The sequence below is a fragment of the Phascolarctos cinereus genome, unplaced genomic scaffold (genome assembly GCF_003287225.1).
Source record: "Phascolarctos cinereus isolate Bilbo 61053 unplaced genomic scaffold, phaCin_HiC Scaffold_4;HRSCAF=312, whole genome shotgun sequence".
Lineage (NCBI taxonomy): Eukaryota > Metazoa > Chordata > Mammalia > Diprotodontia > Phascolarctidae > Phascolarctos > Phascolarctos cinereus.
In genome coordinates, this window is record NW_027555847.1 from 666,717,524 (window position 1) to 666,733,879 (window position 16,356).

General features: G+C 41.5%; 1 protein-coding gene across 3 annotated transcripts; it reads left to right on the forward strand.

Annotated features, from left to right (window-relative positions):
* LOC110196245 (uncharacterized) lies at positions 1-14,846 on the forward strand. 3 transcript variants are annotated; one of them, XM_020969419.2, is made up of 6 exons: positions 1-122; positions 2,307-2,804; positions 9,785-9,867; positions 10,983-11,109; positions 11,977-12,090; positions 12,594-14,846. In XM_020969419.2, the coding sequence occupies exons 2-6, from the start codon at positions 2,435-2,437 to the stop codon at positions 14,774-14,776; spliced, it is 2,877 nt and encodes a 958-aa protein (XP_020825078.1). In that variant the 5' UTR covers positions 1-122; positions 2,307-2,434; the 3' UTR covers positions 14,777-14,846. The 3 variants fall into 3 exon arrangements, with proteins under 3 accessions (XP_020825078.1, XP_020825079.1, XP_020825080.1); XM_020969420.2 differs by lacking the exon at positions 1-122 and adding an exon at positions 158-239; XM_020969421.2 differs by lacking the exons at positions 1-122; positions 2,307-2,804 and having other exon boundaries at positions 9,783-9,867; positions 10,934-11,109.
* Positions 14,847-16,356: the final 1,510 nt, after the last annotated feature.

Genomic DNA, 16,356 nt, shown 5'->3' on the forward strand with positions numbered 1-16,356 from the left:
GAGGCCTTCGGGAAACGTAGGCTGACGGCCCCTGTTGCGCATGAGCATTTGCTCTCAGGCCTGGCTCTGATGCACGGGTGCTTTGTCCTGCTAGCTGGGAGCGGCTGCAAGTGTAGGCAGGGGTGAGTCTGGCGGGGAAACGAAGCTTCGGGGAGACGGGGAGTGGGGCAGATCCATGGGAGAGATGGAGCTCGGCTCTGAAAGGAGGAGTAAGAGGAGTCTGGAGGAGGGACTGTGAGGTGAGCCGAAAAGGGACGGGAGAGTGTAATTAAATAACAGCTCCAGCAATACTAACTGGGATTGGGACGTGACCTGTGATTCCGTTGCTATTGGTAACTCCCATGGGAGGGAACTCCCGCTACTAATGGAGATTGTTACCATTTCTGCAACTTAGAGGCCGAGGTGCCTAGAGCGCTAAGAGATTCAGTGATTTACTTGCCAAGGTGTGTCAGAGGTAGCACTTGACCCCAGGTCTTTGTGGCGCCAAGCAAGGCCAGCAGCCTCTCCGTTATGCCACGATGCCTCTCTGCTAGTAATAGCAACTCACGTTTACATAGCGCAGTATAAACTATGTAGTACAGCGTAGCGTATAGTTTAAATGTCACATAATCCTATGAACACCTCTGAGATAGGTAGAGTGGGTGGTATTAGATGCAATGGAAAAAGAGCCAAATTTGGATGCTGCACTTAAACGTAAATGACCTGGGCTCAAAATACTGGCTCTGCCACTTATTATGTTATCCTTTGGTAAGTCACATAATCTTTCTGGGCTTCAGTTTCCTTGTCTGTAAAATGGGGGACCAAGGCATCGATTAGATTATCCCTAAAGTCCCTTCCATCTCCAGATTTGTGACATGATCTTGTGATATCACATTGTGTAAGTGAAGAAATTGGGGCTCAGAGGGTAAGTGTCAGAGGCATACAGTGATAATTGCTGTCATATAAATAACCCTTTTTACTAAGTGCATTATGTATATTAACTCCTTTAATTAGAATAATAATAATTCTAGCCTATGTCTCTCTTGATTCCAAGTCCTGTGGCTTAGTTGGGAGACAATGTATAGAAAACAGGGGGTGAGGATGGTGCTGAAGCTATTACGGTCTTCTATTTGGACTCCTTTCTCAATTTCCTATCTATCCTGTTGTTCCTTCATCCTCTGTGCTCTTCCTCCCCCTACCTCCTATCATACTAAGTCTTTTCTCCTAGTGTGTGTATTTCGGAGGGGAAAAATAACTGGTTACATCTACCTTTATGAGCAAGTAGTCATTGAGATACAGATAGGGAAACAGGCACAGGAAAGTGGAATGATTTCCCCTGTTTGAGCAGGGCTTTTGAACCCAAGTCGTCTGACTCCTAGTGCAGTATTTTATTTTTATTTTTTTGCCTGTTACTCCCGTTTGCCTCCCAATATTAATGTTTAATGTTTCACTAGCTACCGCCCTAGAATCCCTCACCCCCTTTAGATAACTAGTCATCTTACTTTTCTGCTCCTGCTCCAGGATTGCTGAAAATTCTCCAGTTTAGCTGATTTCAACCTCTACATGTTGATGCAACATCATATAATACAATGAAGGGTAATGTGACATAGTGAATACAGGACAAGCATTTCATCTGTAGACTTGAGTTTAAGGTCTGCCTCTGGCATATTCTAGCTCTATGACTTTGGGTAAGCCATTTAAGCCCCTTAGTGCCCCTCTAAAAGTGTAAGTTACAAAAGACTTGACAATCTGTATCTGTGGAAAGAGTTTCCATGTTGGAAGTTCCCTATAGATCCCTTAGACAAATCACTTCCCCTCTCTGAGCATTATCTTAAACGATCTGTATGATAATTTCTAGCCCTAACATTTAATGAATCACATCTTGCAAACAAATGAAAAGTCAAATAATAATACAAATGTTAAACAACAATTCAAAATAGAATCTTAAATTCAGAAATGGCCCCAGAGGCATAATAATAATCTCACCTTTACCTGAAAGTTACCCCTCTATAGTATACCCAACAAGGACTCACATAGCCTTTGTTTAAAGACCTCTTTGGACAGTTCTAATTGTTAAAGTATAGACACAACCCCCTAATTTTTACTGATGAGAAATCTGAGGCTTAGAGAGGGGAAGAAACTTGCCCTGGGTGACATAGCTTTATCAAAACAGAACTAAAATATCTAGTTCAAAGTCTGAATGGCAGTATCTTACCCAATACCACACAGCAGAGTCAGGACCAGATCCCAGGTCTGCAGCCTTCCAGATGAGGGCTTTTTCCACTTCACAGTACCATGTTACATTGTGGAGTATTTCTTTGTTCCAGGGTTCCAGCCTTCTTCCAAGAGCCCTGGGCATTGGTCTACAGGACAAGCTGATTTCATCTGGTCTCTGCCTCATAGTGGCCTCCAGTCCTCTAGAGCACAGGCTAAGGCTTCTGAGAGAGGACTTCCTATGGTTCAGACTGAGATTAGAACCTCAGAAAAGCTCCCAGTTGAAGAGTCACTGCCACTGAGGCCCCGCATCCTGGCTCCACAGATCAGACCAGATTCCTCAGAAAGTAGAATTGGAATGGAGAAGAAAATAGAGTGGAATTGGAAGAGAGAGCCTCCGGGGAGTCAGAATCCTCCCCAAGAGAAAGCTTGCTGTTCCCCAGGACTTCTCTTCAGAACTATGGGAGCACAAGAAGGAGAAAATCAGGGAGCTACTGGTGCTGAAGTAATTCCTGTCCCAGGAGATCAGGACTTCAGTGACGTCAAGAGATCAGATGAATATCAAAGAGGAATGACTATGGAGGATAAGATTCCTATTCTTCTGGACAGAGGTGAGAATTACAGGTGTAGGGAAAGGAAAGTGTAATCGTCTTGGGTGGGGCAGAAGGAACTGAACCCATGAGGGAAGATAAAGATCTTCCTGATGTGGTAGGCTCAGTGACAAGGTTTGGAAGCTCTACTGGGGCCTCTCTTCCTGCATCTTCTAGACTTTCCCATTTGGCTCTATCGTATGCAACAAAGTAGGTATAAAGAAAGGCTCCTGGGCTGGAGGTCCCTAGGGTAGCTTGAAAAGGGTACTGCATAGAATCAGAATCTTTGGCTGTCACTGACTCATACCATGATCCTGACCAAAGCCTCTCTCAGAGGCCTTAGAGAAGGCATCTGCTTGCATAGGCCTTTACTTGTGGGTAAGGGGCAAAGTGGACCCTACATAGCCCTACTATGTGTTGTTGTTCTTTTTTTTTTTTTGAGGCAGTGGGGGTTAAGTGACTTGCCCAGAGTCACACAGCTAGCTGGTAAGTGTCTGAGGCCGGATTTGAGCTCAGGTCCTCCTGACTTCAGGGCCAGTGCCCTATCCACTCACCACCTAGCTGTCCCTGTGTGTTCTTCTTTTAGCCTCCCTTCTCCACAACCTTTTTCTTCCCTTTCCCCAAACACTCACAGTCTTCTTATTACAGCCCTTCCTTCCTCTTCCCTTTTGCCCTTCCTAATGGGAGGGTGGGGGCCCAGGGAGGAGAAAGAAGGAAGGGATGAGGGCCCCAGGATGGATACGGTGATGCCTAGATTTCTTGGCTCCTGATCTGCCTGTGACCTGGGGCGGTCACTTCCTTTGTGTAGGTCTTTATGAAACTTTGTTTAGCCATGTGACTTTATTTGTTAATGAGTGTGCATTTGTACATGTATCTTTGTTTATTGATATGATAGTGCATAGCTGTCAGTCTTTGTGTACTTCTTGTATGTCTTTTTATATCTGTGAAACTGTCTTACATAGATACAGATGTAGATAAAGTATTCTAAACATGAATTATTACCATTTGAAACTTTTGTTTGGAATGGAAGCTCCTTGCCAGTAGGGATTGTTTCATTCTGTATACTTGTATCCCAAGTGACTAACACATGGTAGATACTTAATAAATGCTTGTTGATTGATTCATTCAACAGACATTTATTGTTGCCTTCTATATTCAGGGCTCTAATGTGTTTGTGTGTGTACCTTTCTGGATAAATGTGTTTTTGTGTATGTGCCTTATATTTGGGATATATGAGGAGGGCCCTATACATTTTTGTTAACAAGGAAATGCATCTAGCTACTTTGTGTATAATGAAACAATGATATTGAGAGAAAGTATTCGTAGACCAGAAATCGGGAGACTTGAGTTCCTGGCTAGGTTTTGCCACTGACTCAATATAAAACCTAAAGCAAATCACTTCTTTGTTGGCCTTGCCTTCCTTTTCTATAAAATGAAAGCTAGATAATCCATCTAGCTCCTTCCACCTCCAAGAGTTATGATTCTGTCTTTAATCATACTTTACATTATTAATTACTTCACTGATACCCTCTATACAACCAAATCTATTACCTCGTCTTCCACCCTATTGACCTTCCACACTTGTTACCTACAAGCATTTACCTCCTATGCAAAAGTTGCAGAATACCCCCAGAAGAAATTCTGGTCAGTTGACTGATTTTACTAATATTTATGCTATCTAATATGAACTAGGCTTTCACTGCCTCATGGTAGTTATTCATCTCTTATTGATTCTAGATCACACTCTCCACAACAGCTGTTCCTGCACCTTCTCTGTTCCCTGTCACCTTACTTTTAGCTGATGATTATGTTTCTTTCTTTACTGAGAAGATTGATGCTCTCAGATGTTAATTCCCTCAGCTCCCCATCTCTGTGATCCTATACGTATTGTCCTTACTAATCTCCCCTTCCCCCTAGTCTCAGTGAAAGTGATGTCCCTCTTTGCGAAACTAACCCTTTCAGCTCTATGATCAATGTTTTCTTCTTCCATCACCTCTGTGAGCTTGTTTATCAGTCACACCCTCTCTTATTAATTTTCAATCTTTCCTTCTCTGTTGTGTCCTTCCCTCAAGCCTACAAACATATCCAAGCCATACCTTCTCTTTTCCTATCCAAAAAGCCCTTTTACTGGGCCCCACCATCTCTTCAAGTTGTTGGCCTATTTCTCCCTTCTCCACTGCTCTAATTCTAAAAAGAATGATTTCCACTTGCTGCTTCCATTGCCTCACCACCTCCAATCCTTAGCTTCTTGCAATGTGGCTCCTATTCCCACCACTGTAAAGAACATTGGCTTTGGAGGACCAGGACTGAAATCCTACCTTTGATGCTTACTATGTGTAACTTTGATCAATTCACTTGACTGCCCTGGGCCTCAGTTTCCTTGCCTGCAAAATGTGGGGATTGGACCGAATGGCTTCTTCAGTCTCTTCAGAATCTGTGATCCTATGAAACTAGGTCACCAGTGACCTCCTTGCCACTAAGTGGTGATGGTTCTTTCCATTTACATTGTTGTAGTCACTGTGTATCTTGTTTTCCTGGCTCTGTTTAGGTTTTGCCTAAATTCTTTGCCTAAATCAGTTTGTATTACTTCGTACAAAATTTCACACTTCTCTATATTCATCATGTCCATTTCTTCTAATAGCACAGTAATAATCCATTACATTCGTATACCACAATTTATTTAGCCATTTCCCCATCTGATGTTCTGCTTTATTTCTGACTCTTTGCTACCACACCAAAAAGGTGCTACTGTACATATTTTAGTGTTTGGGTTTGTTGGGGGTTTTTTTGTTGTTGTTGTTGTTGTTGTTCAGTCACTTCTGACTCTTTGGGGGGGTTTTGGTAAAGATACTGCGATGGTTTACCATGTCCTTCTCCGGCTCATTTTATGGATGTGGAAACTGAGGTAAACAGGATTAAGTGACTTGCCCAGAGTCACACAGCTAGTAAATGTCTGAGGCCAGATTTGGACTCAGGTTTTCCTGACTGTAGGCCTAGTATTCTATCCACTGTGCCAACTAGTTGCTCCATATTTTAGGGTACATGGAGCCTTTCTCTGTGTCAATGAACTTCTTGAAGTATATACCTAACAGTGGAATCTCTGGAGCAAAAGATATTGACATTTTGACCGCTTTATTTGCATAATTCCAAATTGCTTTCCAAAGTGATTATAGATTCACAGCTCCACCAACAATGCATTAGTATATCTGTTTTTTTGCAGCTCTTCAGATATTGACTATTCCCAGCTTTCATCTTTGCACATTTACTGACTGCAAGATGAAACCCTCTTGTTGGTCGCCCTCTTCTCCTGAACACTTTCTGCTCTAGGTTTTTGAGACACTTCTCTCTCCTAATTCTCCTTGTACCTATCCAACCATCCTTTTCATCTTCATTTCCACCTAGGTCATATCCACTAACCATAGGTGTCCCCAAGAGTCTGTTCTGGTCTTTTTTTTTTCTTCTTTCTCTATATTCTTTCACCTGTGATCTCATCACTTCCCGTGAGTTCCATTATCATCTCAGCGCAGATCTATAGATTCAAATCTACATATTCAGCCCTAGTCTTTCCCTTAAGCTAGTCTCCCATCACCAACTGCCTTTTGAACACCTTGAACTGGATGTCCTATAAGCATGTCAAACTCAACATTTCCAAAGCAGAACTCCATTATTTTTCCCCTACCCCAAACCCTCCCCTCTTCCTTTCTCTTTTATTACCATCAAGGATACCACCATCCTCCTAGTCACTCAGGCTCCCAACCTAAGTATTATTCTCAACTCCTTTTGCACTTACCCCGTATATCCATTCTCTCGTGAAGTCTTTTCTATCTTCATTATCTCTTCTCTATGTTCCCTTTTTTCCAGTCATACAACCACAATCCTGTGTCAGGTCTTCAGCACCTTACTCTTAGACTATTGCAATGGCCTTTGGCTTCCAATCTCTCCCTGCTCCAGTCCGTCCTCCACTCAGTTGATAAAGTGATTTTCCTAAAGCATACACCTGACCATGTTACCCCCTCTCAACTCCAGCACCTCCCTATCACCTCTAGGATCAAGTATGAAATCCCAGTTTTCACAGCCCGGCCCCTTATTACCTTTCCAGGCTTCTCGCGCTTTACTCCCACCCGTCTATTGTACAGTCCAGGACAGGGCCTTGATGTTCCTTCCATGGGACGAAACGTCTCTTGGCTCGGTGCTTTTCAAGCGGCTGCCCCTGTGCCTGGAATGCCCTTTCGCCATCACCTCTTGGCTTCCCTGGCTGCCTTTGAGATCGAGCCGATATCTCAGCTTCTACAGGGGGACTTTTATCTAAGATTACCTTTTATGCATAGTTTGTTGCATATACTATTTGACTAGCCACTGTCAATAAGCCAGCATGAGTCAGAAACAGATACGACTGCAGTTTATGCACTTAGTGTGACACTGTCCACCAGCAGTCGATAGAAATGTACGTCTTGGGGCGGCTAGGTGGCACAGTGGATAGAGGTCCGGCCTTGGAGTCAGGAGGACCTGAGTTCAGATGCAGCTTCAGACATTTAACAGTTACCAGCTGTGTGACCCTGGGCAAGTCACTTAACCCCAATTGCCTCACCAAAAAAAAAGAGTATGTCTTTCACAACTCAGCTAATATTATTTATACATTGCATGAGACAAAGGAAAGCTGGCTGCTCATTATAGTGCAGCCAGTCATACAGAAATTTTTTGAAGTGTGCTCATTGAGGAGAATGTATATCGTTAGCTACAGGAGATTGAGAAAAGATATGCCCTTGTTACTATAGCTAGTTGGATTAAATCAGGCATCACCTGTCAGACTACATAAGGAGAAGGAACATTCTTTAAGATGTTGAAATCCTCCTTTTCAGCAATTAAGTATTTTTGTACCGATTGCAGAAGGAAAGAAGATGGTAAAGAGAACCAGCTGTTGCAACTCGTCCTGCAGTTCACGCAGGGTCATACACAGCAAAATGGCTACTATGGAACCAAATGGAGTCAGTTATGCCCTCTTTCAACAAGTTATTTGTATGTTTTTTCACAATTCACCTCATTTCACATTTCATTAGAATCTGAGCTCCCTGATGGCAAGGACCATGTTTTACCTCTTTAAAAAAATTTTTTTTTTTATTATTCCTGGAGCTTAACACAGTGTCTGGCAAATAATAGGTGCTTTGACTTGTTGACTGAATGGATCGGGTGCATTTTTATTTGCTTTTCTCTTATTAGTGATTTGGAACATTTTTTTATATGGATGTAATTAGTTTGCAATTCTTTTGAGAACTGTTTGTTCATATCCCCTGATCACTTCTCTTTTGGAAAATGACCTTTGGTCTTATATATTTCTGTTTGTTGTCTCTATAGCTGATATATCAAATCCTTTTCAGAGACATTTGATTCAAAGATTTTTGCATAATTTACTCTTTCCCTTCTTATCCTAGATGTGTTAATTTTGTTTCTGCAAAAGCTTTTCAATTTCATGTACTCAAAATATCTACTTTATCTTTTTTACTTCCCTCTAACCCTTGTTTATCCATACCTCTGAACAGTATATGACCTGTTTTTCTTCTAATTTTATGTATTTTGTTATTCTAGGTTTTCAGATTATCTATCCATTTTGAACTTATTGTGAAATATGGTTTAAGATATTGTTGTAAACTTAATTTCTGCAAGTCCATTTTCCAATTATCCCAGCAATTCTTTATCTAATAGAGAGTTCTTTCATAATTATTTGATGTTTTGGGGTTTATCAGGCATTGGGCTTTTTAATTCAGTTATCTTTGTCTAGTCCGTTCCATTGATCTTGTTTACTATTTTGTAACTGTTACCAAGTGGATCATACTGCATTGCTGACCATTCATTCCTTCCATCCTTTGCTGACACTTCTCTATGCCTTAGTCTACAGCTTTCCTGAATTATTGTCACTGAAAAATTGTCAGCCTGTGACTCGTCCTCTTCCTACTTATTTAAATGTAGGTAGCTTGCAAAGTTAAGTTTTTGGTCTGTTTCTCTATATTCTTCCCTGGTGATCTCATTCATTTCCATGTATTCAGTTACCACCACCTTACAGATGATTCTCAAATCTGTATCTTCACTGTCAACTTCTACCGTATGCTCCATGCGTGGATTTCCCATTACCTTCTATATATCTTCAGCTGAATGTCTCAAACTGAGCTCATTATCTTCCAAAGCCTACCCCACCCCAGTCTCTCTGTGTTAATAGTGTCGCTATCTAAACCGTCTCCCATTCCTCTAATTTATCCCTTAATGTCTCATATGCATCTTCTCAATGTGCCACAGTTCTCACCCAAGGCCAGGTTTCCACTGTCATATCGGCTTTCTTCTACAGCAGTCTCACACTTTATAACCTTCCCCCTTACCATCACCCAGCTTCCCCCTCTGCCCTCACCCCCACCCCACATACTCACTCATGTTTTGTTTGACCCGGATTGGAGACTCACTATCCCCAGGTGCCTTCTTATCCTTTCTTGCCTTCCCACCTTTATTCACACCACTCACTATGTATCACATACCCTCTCTTCCCCTTCCATATCTGCTTGTTGGAGTCTTTTATTTCTTTTTTTCTTGACCCAGTTTGGATGCTACCACTTTCAGGAAGCCTTCCCTGATGTCCCTGAATGGAGTTTTTCTCTTAATTCTTTCATGTTTATTTGACTTCTCTGCATGTTTCATATTCTGGTTTCTAAGCAATTTCTTTCCCTGTCTTGTCTTTCTTACTAGACTGTGATGCATAACACAGTGCTTTTCATGCCATAGTCCTTTTTGTGAATATTTGTTGAGTGACTTGAATTGAATAAATAGTAATAGATTGAACCTACTGGGACCCCAGGGACAAAACCAGAACTCCAGGTCACAGTGACTGTGGGCCTCATTTCTGACCTGGAGGAGCCAAGGGATGGGTTACAAATAGGTTTGCGGGGATTTCTGCCCTGGGAAATCTGGAGGCATAAGGCTAGAGTACTCACCCTCACTATAACTTTTCTCTCCAATAGCTCCATGGCCTCTGAAGTCTTCCCTTCTCCAAAAGTGGAACACAGAAGAGGAAGCAGTGGCTGCTAGGTCTGTCACTTCCTGGGTAAGTTGGGTTCTCCATCATCTCTCCTGGAACAATATCCCAGATCCTCAAGCATAGACATGTTTCCCTTCTTCATTCTTGAGTGTCTTTTCCCAAGTTCCTGAGTCCCATCCAAGTTCCTGAGTCCCAAATCTTTGTCCTCAGCTTGGGGAGACTAGGCTTATCCTAATGAACATTAGTCTCCATGGGAGACAGCATGTTTTGATGGAAAAAGTCTAGGACTTGGGAGCCAGGAGACCAGAGTTCAGTGCCGTCATTGTCAAGCTATGTGACCCTGAGTAAGTCACTTTCCCTCTCTCTAGACTACACTTTTCTTCTTTGTAAAAATAAGAGAGGTTGAATTACAGTAAATGATCTCTGAGAGGCAGCCTAGGTCTCGAATATAGAATTGATGTTGTACATTGTATGTCTGAGGGCGGTAGGAGGGAGCAGAAGGCAAGCAGGTGTTCTGGCATGTTAGCTACTTTGAGCAAAGGATTTGGATAAGATTGGGCCCACACTACCTGCCTAGATGCCTGTCTGAGAATGTGACTCTGAGCCCCACTTCTATTTCTATCAGAGAACGTGGAAGAGCTTTCTAGTTCAACACCCTTATTTTATCGATGAGTTAATAACTAAGGCAGAGTAAGTCAAATGACTTGCCTAAGTTTACCCTATAAGTCAGTGGTAGAACTTGATTTTCTTGAAAGAGTTTACAATCCTGCCAGTCATAACTTGCCTCAGGTCACTCTTCCCTTCTAAACACTTTTAGATCTAGTTCTTATCCATCTCATAGAAATAATAATAGTGACTGATGCTTACACAAGCTTGTAAGGTTAGCAAAGCATTTACATATGTCATTTCATTTGAACCTCTATGAAATAGGCATTTGAGATATTATCACCATTTTACAGACTCAGATTAAATACTTGCCCATGGTTGCACATGTAGGATGTATCAGAGGTGGAATTCAAAATCAGATGTCTCCTGCCTCCAAGCCCCAGAACTCTTTCCACTATACCATATTATATTACATCTACCTCCCCTGACCCAGGGGAGTCCTGCTAACTCCAGCCTACCCCACTAGGGGCATGTTGGGGGATGGCCCCTGGGCCAGCAGAAATCTGGTGTTTCAGGAAGCAGTGACATTCAAGGAGGTGACTGTGGACTTTACCCGAGAGGAGTGGGAGCGCCTGGACCCTCTTCAGAGAGACCTCTACAAGGATGTGATGTTGGAGAACTATAGGAACCTGGTCTCCCTAGGTAAGGTTATCTTCCCCTTGTGAATCAGGTCTTCCTTTGAGGGTACCTGTTATTAAATGTTTTTGGGCTTCCACTGTGCTTAGCCAAAGCAATTCAGTCTTCCAAGAATCCTAATCGTCTTTGTAGACAGAGACAGTGATACCGGATCCTTGTTACCAAGTAAAAGGGATCCCAGAATAGACTTGGAAACCTGCAACTTCTCTTTCTGGCCATTCCTTATCCCAAGACAGCAAGGGACTTTCAGGCAAGGCTCCAGTACAGAATTCTCTGTAAGATAGAGAATCTTATCCTTGTGGCTAGAAAAGGCAACCTCAATTTCTTTGTAATACCTTAGCAATCATAGAATCTTAGAATTAGAAAGGCACTTTGAGATAATTTAATCTGATATGAAAGTTGAAGCCCAAGGGGAGAAGAAAGTCATACAGTGAGTCAGTGTAGAATTGGGATTCAAACCTGTGTCCAGTATCCCTTCTACTACACCATGCCCCTAACAAATATGAGGATATGGGCTCTGTGCCCATTTCAACTTTCAATTATTAGGAGTCTTCAAGTAGAAGGTAGATTAGCTGCTTGTGATATGTGGTTTGGTGGAATTCATGTTTCAGGGCAGTTTTGAATGAGTGAACCTCTCATGCCCCTTCCACTTTCCAAAGATTGTATTATTCTTTGATTTGTCTAGGTAGCACATTGAGCTGGTGATAGAGCGAGGACTCAAAGCCAGGTTTTCTAAGTTCTAGGGCAGAGCTCTCACCATTGTGCAGCACTGCCACATGGACCCACCATCCCACTTTGAAACACAATCCAGAATCCTTTTATTTTCTACTTTTTACGTATACAAAGTTCTCTTGTTTCTTTCCCTACAAATAGGACTTATGGATTCCAAACCAGTCATGATTTCCTGGTTGGAGTGGGGAGAAGAGTTTCAAATGCCTTATCCCCAAGAAACTGAAAAAGGAGTGGTCTTAGAGGGCACCTGTCCAGGTGAGTCACTCAATTACCAGCCTACCTATTCATTGAAATGTGACCATCTTTGATATATTGGATGTGCTTGATGGGCAAAGGTTTGGGTTTTGGCTTCTCTAAATAAGAACAGTCTTTACTTAGGATTCTGTGACCTTTGTGTCAGGGGAGGAGGATGAATATTCCCCCAGTAGGCTCTTCGCTACCAGAAGGCACAAGGTAACTCAATATGTGGCCTTAGGTAAGTCAGGTCACCTCCCTGGGCCTGTTTCCCTATCTGTAAAATGAATATGTATAGTGTCTTGTTTTAGGCACTGAAAATACAAAGATAGCCATGAACCTACTTGTATTATTTGAACTAGATAATCTCTAGAAGTCTTTCCCATTCAAATGACTATGAACTCCATGTTACAAATGAAGGATTACTTCTTTCCATAAGGATTGGATTAAGTTTCTGAAATCCTTCCTTCTACCCACTACAACATCAGAATTCTTATGATTTGTATTCCCAATTTTTTTTTCAGACTGGAAAGCTAAGTGCCAGACCCAAAAGTCACCTCAAAAGCAGGACTTTATTGAAGAAGTAGGTCAACCAGAGAGATTAGAGGAGGCACTCAGCAGAGAAGTTTTCCACCAGAAATGCATGTTTGGAAAAGCTCATAAACAGGGGGGCAGGTCTTTGAGCCAAAAGGAGAACTTTGCAGAGGAAACTCAAAGGAAATCTTATTCCCAGGAAAATGATTTCCTACCAGTGAAAGTCTCTAACCAAAAAAACTTCACTGTACAGAAAGGCCATGAATACAATGAATTTGATGGAACCTTCGATCACGGCATCTACAAACAGACAAAATATTGGAATCACAGTGAATGTGAGAATCTTTTTAGTTATCACAGAGCTCTTATTCAACCTCAGACACTAAATGGAAAAGAGAAACTCTACCAATGTGAGGAATGTGGGCTATCTTTCAATATTAATGTAAGACTTGGTGAACATTACCAAATACATGCTGGAGAGAAACCTTATGACTGCAGTGAATATGAGAAGGGCTTTAGCCACAGCTCATTTCTTATAAAACCACAGAGAATTAGTACTGGAGAGAAATCCTGTGAATATAAAGAATATGGTAAAGCATTAAATCAGAGAGCAAACATCACTATACATCAGAGAATTCACACTGGAGAGAAACCCCATGAATGTCATGAGTGTTGGAGGTCCTTCAGTGAGAGGTCTAGTGTTATTCACCACCAGAAAATTCATCCTGGAGGGAGCCCATATAAAGGTAACAAATGTGGAAAGGCCTTCAATACTGGCGGAAGCCTCATTGAACATTACCGAAAGCATACTGGAGAGAAACGCTATGAATGCAGTGAATGTGGGAAAACATTTAGCCACAAACCATATCTTATTCAACATCAGAAAATTCATACAGGTGAGAAACCTCATAAATGTAATGAATGTGGGAAGACCTTCAGGACCCGAACACAACTTAATAGACATGAGAGATTTCATACTGGAGAAAAGCCCTATGAATGCAGAGAATGTGGGAAGGCCTTGAGTGATAGCTCATCCCTGATTGAACATCAAAGAATTCATACTGGGGAGAAACCCTATAAATGTACAGATTGTGGAAAGTCTTTCAGTAAGAGAGCACGCCTTACTCCCCATCAAAGAATTCATACTGGTGAGAAGCCCTATGAATGTAATGAATGTGAGAAAGCTTTTAGAGATAGCTCATCCCTTATTAACCATCAGCGAATTCATACTGGAGAGAAGCCTTATGAATGTAAGGAATGTAGGAAAGCCTTCAGTAGGAAAACGAACCTTACTGTTCATGAGCGAATTCATACTGGAGAGAGACCCTATGAGTGTCATGAATGTGGGAAGACCTTCAGTCAGAGGTCTAGTCTTATTCACCATCAGGTAATTCACCATGGAGAGAATGGGTACAAATGTAATGATTGTGGAAAAGCCTTCAGTATTGAAGCACACCTGATTGAACACTGTCGGATACATACTGGAGAAAAACCCTATGAATGCCATGAATGTGGGAAAGCTTTCAGCCGAAGTTCATCTCTTACTCAACATCAAAGAATTCATACTGGAGAAAAACCCTATAAATGTACAGAATGTGGGAAGGCCTTCTGTAGGCGCACACATCTTACTCAACATCTAAGAATCCACACTGGGGAGAAACCTTATGAATGTAGCAAATGTGAGAAATCCTTCAGTGACCGATCATCCCTTAGTCAACATCAGAGAATTCATACTGGAGAGAAACCCTATGAATGTAAGGAGTGTGGGAAGGCCTTCAGTCAGAGAACACAGCTTAATAAACACCAGAGAATTCATACTGGAGAGAAGCCCTATGAATGTCATGAATGTAGGAAGGCCTTCATTCAGAAATCTGGTCTTACTTACCACCAGAGAATGCATCCTGAAGGGAACAACTATATATGTAATGAATGTGGGAAAGCCTTCAGTCGGAATTCTTGCCTTATTTATCATCAGTTTATTCATGATAGGAAGAAACTTTATGAGTGTAAAGTATGTGGGAAAATCTTCCCTCATAACTCATCTCTTATTGAACATCAGTTCATTCATATGGGAAAGAAATCTTTTGTATGCGGTGAATGTGGAAAATCCTTTTTCTTGAGCAAAAGCCTTAAAAGACACGAGAGAATTCACATGGGAAAAAAGGTATTATGAATGTGATGCATGCAGAAAATGTTCAGTTATACTTATTCACTTATTTAAAGAGAATAAATGGTGAAAAGAATATTGCTGATGTGTGGATGTGGTTAGTTCTGATATAACCTAATGGAAGAACACTGGATATGGAGTCAGAAGACCTGAGTTTATGCTCTGACTTCACCATTCATTCACTATGTGACCTGAAGTAACCCACCTCATTGCTCTTGTGCCTCAGGTGTTTTTCCCCCATTTTTCAAATGGGGCTGTGTTGAAGAAAGGGTGTCTGTTAGAATTAGATTCAATTTGATGAATTTGTGTACTATATGTAGTAGAAGATACATACACACACATATAAATATGTGTATCTATATAGCCATATTCTCTAGTCATTGAGAATACAAAGATGGCAGTTTACTGTCAAAGAGCCCACAATCAAATGGAATGAGAGATAAGCCAAACACAAGTAACAGTGATGTAAGGCATAATAAGTGTCGAGGAGAGATCTGTGGGAAATTTGGGGAGAGATAACAGAACCTTCTATCTCTGGGGTTTTAGGGAAGCCTTCATGGAAGGTAGAGAAGGTAGAATGGAATTATTCTTGACGGAAGAAAAAGGACTTTAACAGCTGAAGATAGCAAGTCAAGGAGTCATTTCAAGGCATTGGGAAGGACATTGAAAAAGACAGAAGAGAGGGGCCCTGAAGTCAGGAGAACCTGAGTTCAAATCTGGCCTCAGACCAAATGCTTGACACTTAATAGCTGTGTGACTCTGGGCAAGTCACTTAACCCCAATTGCCTAAAAAAAAATTTAAAAAATGAAAAAGAGGATAGAATGAGAATGGGGAGCAGTGAGTAATACAGTTTGAGTGGGTCATGAAATATTTGAAAGAGAGTATTGTGAAACAAGGTGTGCGCTTTATTCAATAGGCAATAGATAACCACTGAAGTTTTTGCATGGAAGGATAGAGAAATCCATTAAGAAGATTCTAGTATCATAGATTTAGAGCTGGAGGGGACCTTAGAATCCATCAGGTGCAATCATCTCAATTTATAGCTGAGGAAACTACAGCCCAAAGTGTCTTGCTCAGAGTCACACATCTAACAAGTGTCTGAGGTGGGATTTGTTGAGAAAAATGTATTGGAGAGGACAGACTGAAGATAGGTAGACTAGATAGACCATTATGGTAATCAGGAAGAAAAGAGATGAGGACCTGAACTGTGAGGTTGCACTGGGAGAGGACGGATGAGAGAGTTGTTGGGAATATAGAACCTACAGGATTGACAACAGATTAGATAATGGTGAATGAAGGAGAAGGAAGAGATGATCCCAAGAGTAACCAAGAAGATGATGATGTTACTTTTAAAAAAAATTCCTAAGGGGACAGTTTTGCAGGAAAGATAATGAGTTCAGTTTCGGACATGTTGAGTTGGAAGTGTAAGCAGGTCACCTAGATGGACAATCCAGTAATTCCCCAACTCTATGACATTGCTTAAGAAACATCATAGTGATATAGATTGAGAACTGACTTTGGATTCAGGAAAACCTGGATTCAGATTCTGCCTCTGACACACTAGCAGTATAAAATGAGTAAGTCA

Coding starts and splice junctions, on each gene's coding strand:
- LOC110196245 (XM_020969419.2), top strand. CDS start 2,435: ATGGTTCAGACTGAGATTAGAACCTCAGAAAAGCTCCCAGTTGAAGAG. Junction 11,110..11,976: donor TAGGAACCTGGTCTCCCTAG/GTAAGGTTATCT, acceptor CCCTACAAATAG/GACTTATGGATTCCAAACCA. Junction 12,091..12,593: donor CTTAGAGGGCACCTGTCCAG/GTGAGTCACTCA, acceptor TTTTTTTTTCAG/ACTGGAAAGCTAAGTGCCAG.